This window comes from Monopterus albus, unplaced genomic scaffold (genome assembly GCF_001952655.1).
Source record: "Monopterus albus unplaced genomic scaffold, M_albus_1.0 scaffold279.1, whole genome shotgun sequence".
In the NCBI taxonomy this organism is placed as follows: domain Eukaryota; kingdom Metazoa; phylum Chordata; class Actinopteri; order Synbranchiformes; family Synbranchidae; genus Monopterus; species Monopterus albus.
The window spans coordinates 518,781-527,775 of record NW_018128159.1 but is presented as its reverse complement, the minus strand read 5'-3'; the positions used below and the strand labels follow the sequence as shown (position 1 = coordinate 527,775).

Sequence of the window (8,995 nt, the reverse complement as noted above, 5' to 3'; positions counted from 1 at the left end):
CTGCCTACTGTATCTCAGTTTAGGTTGACTTTTCTGTTGTTTCAACAATGGGAAAAGTCAATCTGTCAAGTTGATGGCAGTTTGCAGCTGAACACTAAACACAGGCCTGATAGACTTCTCACAGCCCCATGTAGCCTGGCCCCTCTCTCACTGCTTCAGACTGCGTGTCACTGCCATAAAGAGCAAACATCCATCACCAAGTTTGAAAGAATGTTGGTAATTTTATGTTCTGTGGCAGCAGCATCTATATATATGAAGAGGAGCCTCACATCACAGCCTGCACACAGCTTCTTATACTTAAGAGTGATTTTCACCATACATATAGAAGAGTCTTCTGTTTTACAGTGCATAAATACTACCGTTTCCCACAGAGCCCTTTAATTATGCAGCTAAAATTGCCATCAAAGTCACATTATTGAAACAGAAAAACCTTTGACAGAGATGCAGGTTTGTGACCAGCTTTTAAAATTTGGAGGATACGATTGCATAGTCTGGTGGTTAGAGAGGCCACATCTTATTATAGCTTTAATGTATAAGTGGTGTACTTCGTTGACTATGTTCAAGTTTGGCTGGAAAATACACTTCTTCCAAGGCTGCACAAACCTTCTATTGCAGTAACAGTAAATGTAAAGAAATGCTGAATCTGCATCTGGATCCAGATCTGCACCAAAATACACAAAGTGACAGATAACTGGGGGATACATTAAGTGAAACTGTCCAATAATTATTTTAATTTCTAATGCTAAGACATTCTGTATCAGCAATATAATGCATCTAAAATAACCTTTTAATAATTTTGGAGATTTCCCACTAACAAATACACTTACATTTGATGGGGATAATCAAGTGGTGACATGAACAAGAGTCTGTCAAGTCCATTCAGTTTATTTTGTTCATGTAACATCTGAATATTTATTTGTCACAGCCAGAACTTTATTCTTTTGCACAGTCTGCTCTTGCCTAAATCGTAAAGCGAGCGTCTGTCCTGAGGTGAGTTCACCCCAGCTAGCCCAGCGTGGTGCTGAGGGCAGCGACATCATTTAAAAGAGCATTTCTAAACAATTAAAGTCATTACATTTGGAGGACTCTCACTTCTGACACCTTTTCCCCATCCTCTTTTGTGCCCTTGTTCACTCAACCTTCACAGATGCACTGACACTTAAACGGGGTGGGAGATGTGATGGCAATGACCCAGATTCTATGGTACTGCATTGCACAGGATATATTTCCACAATCTTAACACAAAGCTCAACCAGTACTCTATAAAGTCCTGCGGGCTTGCTTTTACCCTGCAATTAAAACATGAAAAAGTATTGTAAATATTAATTTTATTGTTTTGTACCATCATGGCTCAGTGGGCCATATATAGGACACGAGGATAGCATCTACACATTTGTCTGTATGCTTTGCAGATCATCATCCTTACACTCAGCAAAAATATTCTAAGTTGAAATACTCACAAGACTGAGTTTAAAAAACCCTTGCAAGTAGAATCTTTGCTACAGCAACTGACTCTCAAATTAATTCTGTTTCATGCAACATAGTACAAAGACTAGAAAAATACATGCTGAATATAACTTTCAACCATTCATCTGCAAACACTAAACTTAGAACTGGCAGATTATAGAAAAACTGTTTTAACCAACAATAAAAAGTCACTACCCAAGTCCCAAAATGCAAAGCATGCCTATGAAGGACACACTCAGTTCAGCCTTACCTGGAAAACCACAACCTTGCCATCATCGGCCTGCAAGTAGAAGGTCCAGGTAGAGGAGATGAAGCTCTGAGCAGAGCTGACAATGTCATTGCACCAACTGGACACAGCCTCCATCACAGAGGGAGGCTTTGGGCGGAGAGTCATGGCCTTCAGCTGCAGAAGAGAGGGCAGGACACTAAATTACAAGGAAAAGTATGTGTTTTAGATTGTGTACACACTTGTCACACTGGACTGTACTGTATGTGTGTGAGCAGCTGACTGGAGAGCGGCCTTTCTCACCTTCCTCCTCTTAATCTCAGGTTCAGAGGGTTGGCTGGCACAGCCAGTGCTGCAGGCCTCCTGCTCCAGCAGCTTTATATATGCCTCCTGGCAGGCTGGAGAGAGGGAGGGGGACAGTTGTGAAGCATGGTAAAAAGGCAAAGAACAAAAAAGAGTTGAGATTGCAGATGGGAGAAGGGCAAGAGAAAGAAGAGAGTGGACAGAGTTGTGGAGTACTAGAAAGGTCATAGAGAAGCAGAAATAAAACTGACACAGGCTGTTTATGTGGGATGAAAGATAAAGCTGCAAGGTAGATGTTGTATCTGTTGGCCCCTGGAGAGATGATTCAATCCATGTTGCCATTATTGAAACAGGAGGCAGTGTGGCATCTGCTGTCTGGGCAGAAAATCACAACAATGATTTCCAATACAACAGTTCAAACAAAGAGAGGAGCCTCAAACAGCCAAAAAATAGCCAGAAAACTGAGCCATGTTTGACAGAGATGTTGCGTCCAACATTCTAATGTTGAGCAGTGATGATCATGTGTAAATAATGTAGCTGCTATCTGCTGTTGTCTTGAGAACATCTTTTCGATTTCACCTCAAATGATCAGTGACATGACAGATCCTTTCAACATGTCTTGTTGAAAGGATGATTCAACAGTACCAGAAACAAGCTGCACTAGGTAGAGTGAGGTTCAAATTCATGACATCATGTAGGATTTAGTTTTATGAGCACTCAGTCCACTGCCACTAGATCCAGCATAATAAGGATTAAAGCCTCAGCAGCTTTAACACTGGCCTCAGCCTCTTCAACAAGATGCTCAGACTCCTTCAGACAAACAGTCCAACAGACAGTTCCACACACTGACTCACCTCCCTGACACTCCTCCCTGCTGGTATTGAAGCCGGCGTTGCCATTGACAAACTGGCAGATGGAATAAAGGCGACAGCCGCGATGACAGGCATTCATTATGGAGTCCTACCAGTCAGACGGGGGAGAATAAAAAACAGACATTTCCCCTGCACTCTTGGATAAACTCAAGATAAAATTGTTCAGAAACATGACAAAGATTGGTTATCACATCTTGTAATGACACGGTGTAACTGTCCTATTACAGCCTGTCACGAACAGTTGATATGAAGCTTTCTGTCACTGTAAAGGAAAACCACTTACAAAGAGCCGGTTGTATAAAACGTGCAGGTGGTGAGAGAGGAAGCTGCACATTACTGAACTTTCTTTTGTCATAATGCCTTCACTCTCACTGCGAAGTAAAGAAACAGCGCCCTCTGCTGACCTCTCTGAGAACAGTAGAACAAAGAGATCCCCGATCACGACCATGAACGGGTTATTACAGCCTTGTGCCTGTTATCATCTTTACTGCCTTTCCCTGTTTGATCACAAGGAGCAGAGAGTCATAGTTTGAAGGCGCCTGCTTATTCAACAACTCTGCAGTTACTGTCAGATATAATAACTGTAGACTCTATGTTCAAACTGGGGTAAACGACACCTGCGATTCGCTTTGCGGCTCTGCTCCTGCTGCTCTGCAGGATGTTGAACCACACCTGAAGGCAGCAGAAGAGGAGGAGGTGGTGGTGGTGGGAGGAAAAACGATTCGACAGAAATCTAGACAAGGCTCTAAATCACAGAAAGTCACAGATTTTTACAGCCATCGTTTCCAAACCTGCTTCGCTCCAATGTGGCCTTGTCTGAGCAGTGCGATGCTGTGTGAACTGTCCAGAAAGGATCATTGTTCCATAGTTACCAGTAGTCTCACTGATCCCCCCTAGTGTACACTATACACTTGGCCTAGCGGACCTTAATTGCGCATTAAGAATTTATTAATTATTTGCGCAGTTTATTGCAAGTGCAGCTTAATATAAGTTGGAATGCAGTTCACTTCTTTAACTAGTCTTTAAGGTGCAGATGGAAATGTGCTGCATCCGTTTTTCGGCCTAACTATGCGCTGAAGCATCCAAGAGGATGCAGCGAAAAATCAAAGCCAGCATGGTGTCTGTCATTATGCACAGGCATAAACACATTTATGTTCCTTATTTCAATATTAAAATAGCGGGATTCTGTCGATGCTGAATGAATTTTGTTAGTCTACATTTCGGTGCAGGCAGCAGGATGTAGCTGTGAGCTCGCTGCTGATGAAGCGCTTTCTGCAGAAATAGCCTGATCTATATCACATAGGAATGACTTACTTTAGCTGGGCTTTTGTTTTTGATGGAGAGCTGACATTGCTTTTTGCAGTAATTGATGTCGCCCAGTTGGTTGTCAAACAGATCCGAGGACGTCGCAGCGAGCCCAGCAAGAAGCACCGAGAGCAGGGCCGAGAAGCCGCACATCCTGCCGCCGAGCCGGAGCATCTCAAACCCTGGAGAGAGGAGCGGAGAGTCGAGCTTCGAGCAGCACTGAGCTCCCTTTGTGGCGGCGTTACTGGTGGGGATGCTGCTGTTGCCTCAGCCCGGGTCCTGTCTGCTCCGTTGATCTGCTTCTGTTGGTGGCGTCACGCACCATCATCATCATCATCATCATCATCATCCGCATACGTTTCCCCTCTAAACACACACGCACGTACGTACACACACCTACGAGCAGCCAACAATGCAGTGTATAATGTTGCAGTGATGCCATTCATTAAAACGTAGCAGATAAGGGCGGAGTGGCAGCTGTCCTGCACAGAGCACATGGTCCGGACAGCATCATGTAGTCAGGGTCACGGTTAACTGTCCATTGTTAAAGAGCCGAGGAGAAATGAGCCAACTGATAAGAACTATATGTAGAGAGAGCTCAGAACAACAACAACAAACAATTAAATAAAGTGCTAATAAATAATATAGGCTACATAGTGAAAGAAAATCTTAGATCCTGGCTGTAGTCTCCTCAGTAGTGAAAGTGAACAAGTAAACAGGCTATCTACTCGTTATATTATTAGAAATTTAATGCTGAAGCTGATCGAGGCAATTTGGAGACTGTTGGATAATTCTAAAAGTTTCTAGATTTATTTTGCATGTAAAACATACAGGCTTCATCATGTATTCATGCTTTATAATATTCATAGAAGATAATACACTGGAGAAGAAGCACACATGGAGCTGGTGGAGGAAAAGTATAAGAAACTCGTGTAAAGTACAGGTCATTCAAATTTGCACTTCATATTTTATTGGAATGTGTTATGTTATGCCGAGATTTGTGTGTAGGCAGTCGGGGCGGGGGGGTCTGGGAGGGGATCAACTTTGGAGCACTGAAGGCCTGTGAGTGTGGGGAAACAAGGGAGGAGCAAACAGCATGAGCCAGAGTTAGTCTGGAGTTATAGGGGACCAGAGCTCGCGATTCCTGCAGGTTTCTGTAGTCAGTTTGGTGATTTGCTAAGTTTCACCGAAGAGCACATTTGATGCGAGAACGACCGCGACTCTTCTCTGGGGAGTCCAAAAGGACAAAGGGGGATGGGGGAGGTGAACAAACCGTCCTCTCCTTCTTGTTTATCCTCCTCCTGGTTCCACGTGTGTTGAGCTCCTCGACATGTGAGTATAAAACTTTACCAGACAGGGAGACCAACCTGATTCACCCCTTGGTTGGACGGAACGCGGCTGTGCCGATACGCATTGACGTCCTTTTTAATGCGTTAGCCCGTTTTCCTGGGCATCAGTCATGAAGGCAAACTTTCAGTATGGAAAGTCATTTGCCGATTTTACCAACAGAGCAGGGTGACATTTCTGAATGATCCTACTGAGACACTACATAAACTCACTGCGCTGAGCTCCCGCTTTCCTGTGGTGCAGTGCTGCTGCTGGTGTGCTCCTCACACGCACATGGTTGCCAACAGATCTGGACTCTAATGATTTTTTGTTGTGGGAGTTTCACCCCAGGCTTCAGTGGCAGCGTTCAGCGCACACAAACTGCACCGCAAAACAGCGGCCTAAACCTTTTGTATGATGTTATACAGGAGAGTCTAATCCAGGGGCAGTGGTGGAAGCAGTACACAGATCCCTTACTTAAGCAAAAGTAGCAATACAATTGTGTAAAAGTACTCTCTTACAAGTAAAATCCTGCATTCAACGCAAGTTGGATATACTTATAAAATGAGTTAGTGCTGGGTAGCTTGTGAATTTTCCACCAGAGATCAATAAAGTCTTACAATCATACTGTAAATGTTGTATTAATCTGGTTTCAACTACAGTTACAAAGTAAATATAGTAGAGTAAAAAGTACATTTTCCTCTAAAATGTAGTGAAGTCAAAGTATAAACTAGAAGGAAACCAAAACACTTAAGTATAGATACCTCTAAATTGTATTTAAGTACAGTACTTGAATAAATGTAATCAAACTTGGTGGTGTGGTGTTGTTAGTAGAACACTGGCAGCTTCAGTGCATCTTCCAGCTCTGATGAATTTGGCATTTTTGTTAATAATAGCTTAAAATATGCATAATCAGTGTACACTTGGTAGACAGTGTTTAGGAGACTATAATTGTATAAAAAAGTAGTTTTGCACACCAGTACCATGAAATATGCACTATTATATATGCAGTGTATTACATAAACAAGCCGAGGAAAAGGAGAAGAAAGAGACAATGGGTGGTGTGTGCATCTGTGTGTGTCCCTGCTTTTGGTTGCATTGTGGGGACACCACCTACAGTGCGATGTCCACCAACGTCCTGAGTGTCACCCTTCACAAACTGAAAGGCTCCCAGCAGCAGTCTGGAGACAACCTGGTGTGTCATGGAGCAGACGGACGCGTCCTGGGTGGCTCTTGTTTCTTTGTGGGCAGTAAGTGGAGGCTAGCATCCTCATATGTTTAAGCAGTGAGTATTTTTGTCTCTTGGAAATGTTAGTTTTCATTCAACTGTTTTCCACCAGTGCCTCCAGAAAAGCCAGTCATTTTAACATGCTGGTCCTGCAACATGAAGCGCCTGAGCGCCCCACCCCTGCTGCAGCTCAGGTAACCACCTTGCCCAACACCACTCAGGTAGACCAGCAGTAAATGCACATACAGCATGTGACCCACACAGCTTATCACCTGTAACACAGACGACTACTAAGAGGCAGAAGTGTGTTGTTTTGCTTGTGTCAAAATCGCCAGTGTGCCTTTTCTGAAGCATATGTCAGTTTATTTTTGTTACGGTGCTTGTCATGTTTGTGTCCAGGTGGTACAGGGAAGAGAAGGCGTGTGAAATGTACAGCACCATGAAGCAGTGTTACGTCTGCTATATCCCTCGCAACCTCGCCCTCTTCACTTCCTATGAGATCTAGGTGGAGGCAACCAATCAGCTGGGCTCTGCCACCTCTGACATCACCACCCTGGACGTCCTTGATGTGGTTGAGTAAGTGGTGACTGAAGTTGTACGGTCTTATTTTAACTCCTGGTGATTAATTAACCCAACTTATTCCCTTCCTTGTTTTCTGTCCCTTCATTTTCTTTCCTTCCCAGTTCTGTCTTTCCCTCTCCTCTTCTCTTGCATCTGGCTAACACACGTCTCTGGGGGAGAGGGGATTTATTTTTATGGTTTGCTGCTGTAACAGCATTATAGGTTCAGGCTGCAACTCTCTAAGATGAACAGTTTTGTTGTAAAAGCTAACTACACAGCAGATGCCTCTCAGATAAAGGCTTCGCAGGTTTCTCGCTGAGAAATTTAGGTTATGATGTACAAGCAATAGCAGACATTGGTATTTAAGTTTCTTCCTTTGTCTCCGTCCATTATCTTTTCCTCCATCTGGGTTTGTTTATACACTTGATTGCACTAGGTAAAATGTTTTATTTGATACTGACTGTCAGGGCACAACTTGCTCTCAACTGCAAGAACAGACTGAAAATACTTAAGTGTGTCACTTGCTCATTGTTTAATTTATTTGTTTATTTTAGTCACAGCTGGCTAGTATATTCTCAATGTATGCATGTACTGATTTACAGTATATTAGAACTACATCCCTGCCCAAGCTACCGTATGGGGAATGACTAAAGTGTACTGGGGGTCATACAGTTTGACCCTGTGATAAAGTAGACCAAAACAAAATATTGTATTGACCCATATTACTTTGTAGTTTAAAGGGTTTCTGATCAAAATTGAAGCAGCAGTACCAAAGACTTCCTGACTTTTTCCTTCTCCACTATTGGTCAGGTGCCAAAATACTGGATGCAACTACATTTTTAACCGTTCCTGTTTGATAAATGCAGATGTTCCTTAAACTTCACACCAGTGCAGGGTTTCTGAGATAACCCTTACAATATATTAAGGATTATTCTCTTGACAAAGACTGCATACAAATGTTTTTACAGACTAAAACTGTCTCTTTGTGGTCAGTCAACTAGCATTCATGTGTGCAAGTGATAGAAGAAACCATAAATAGTTAATGACAAATGATACATGTTTGAACAATATAAAACTGTGTCAGAATTACACTGTCATTTTTTTAAATACTAGCCTGAATTAAATATCATAAAGCTATTGAATTCTGTAGAATTTTGCAGGAGTATTGTTGTCTCCTGTCTCCTTTCTTTACATACTGTGAATCTGTGATACACAGACTTGTCAAAGCGTGTTCTTGTCCGTCCAGTGACCACAGACCCTCCTGCCAATGTGCAGGTGAATCGTGTCGGTGACCTCGACGACCAGCTGTTGGTCTGTTGGGCCAGCTCCCGCGAGCTGAAGGACATCCTGTTTCAGGCCAAATATCAGATCCACTGGACTGGAGGACAGCGCTGAATGGTAGATTGTCCACACTGAAACACACACATGTTCTCGTTAACTACAAGACCTCTGTGGTTGGAAGTATTTGGAGGTGAGGACTGACTGATCAATTAAATTATGAATATAAAAGTTGCTCCTCCTGCTTGTACTTTCATTATAAAGCAAATTTCACTCTTGATTAAAAACCTTCAGTGATCTATAACTGACTTTGATCTCAGAGTGTAGAGATGAAGTTTTTAGAAACTGTTATTCTCTCATAAAGATTCTTTATATTTTTTTTCTGTTGTGTAGGTACATACACTGTCTTTGAGCTCCGGCTTCACTATT

General features: G+C 42.7%; 2 protein-coding genes across 6 annotated transcripts in view; one reads left to right on the top strand and one right to left on the bottom strand.

Moving 5' to 3' along the window:
* tmem59l (transmembrane protein 59-like) overlaps positions 1 to 4,531 on the bottom strand; it is a 13,837-nt gene extending 9,306 nt beyond the window's left edge. The window contains exons 1-5 of one of the 3 annotated variants that reach the window (XM_020622378.1): positions 4,183 to 4,271; positions 2,851 to 2,956; positions 2,248 to 2,371; positions 1,997 to 2,091; positions 1,718 to 1,870 (exon numbers count right to left, since the gene is read on the bottom strand). In XM_020622378.1, the coding sequence (XP_020478034.1) occupies positions 1,718 to 1,870; positions 1,997 to 2,091; positions 2,248 to 2,371; positions 2,851 to 2,943 (465 nt within the window). In that variant the 5' untranslated portion in view covers positions 2,944 to 2,956; positions 4,183 to 4,271. Of the gene's footprint in view, positions 1 to 1,717; positions 1,871 to 1,996; positions 2,372 to 2,850; positions 2,957 to 4,182 lie in introns of all 3 variants that reach the window. The other 2 variants (XM_020622377.1, XM_020622376.1) reach the window with 2 other exon arrangements.
* A 722-nt stretch (positions 4,532 to 5,253) lies between these two features.
* Positions 5,254 to 8,721, top strand: crlf1b (cytokine receptor-like factor 1b). Of its 3 annotated transcripts, none has more exons than XR_002276777.1 (5): positions 5,254 to 5,505; positions 6,511 to 6,749; positions 6,840 to 6,921; positions 7,127 to 7,303; positions 8,535 to 8,721. XR_002276777.1 is itself a non-coding variant. In XM_020622380.1 (4 exons), the coding sequence occupies exons 2-4, from the start codon at positions 6,554 to 6,556 to the stop codon at positions 7,230 to 7,232; spliced, it is 384 nt and encodes a 127-aa protein (XP_020478036.1). In that variant the 5' UTR covers positions 5,254 to 5,505; positions 6,511 to 6,553; the 3' UTR covers positions 7,233 to 7,355. The 3 variants fall into 3 exon arrangements, 1 of the variants encoding a protein (XP_020478036.1); XR_002276778.1 differs by lacking the exon at positions 8,535 to 8,721 and adding an exon at positions 7,411 to 7,586; XM_020622380.1 differs by lacking the exon at positions 8,535 to 8,721 and having other exon boundaries at positions 7,127 to 7,355.
* Positions 8,722 to 8,995: the final 274 nt, after the last annotated feature.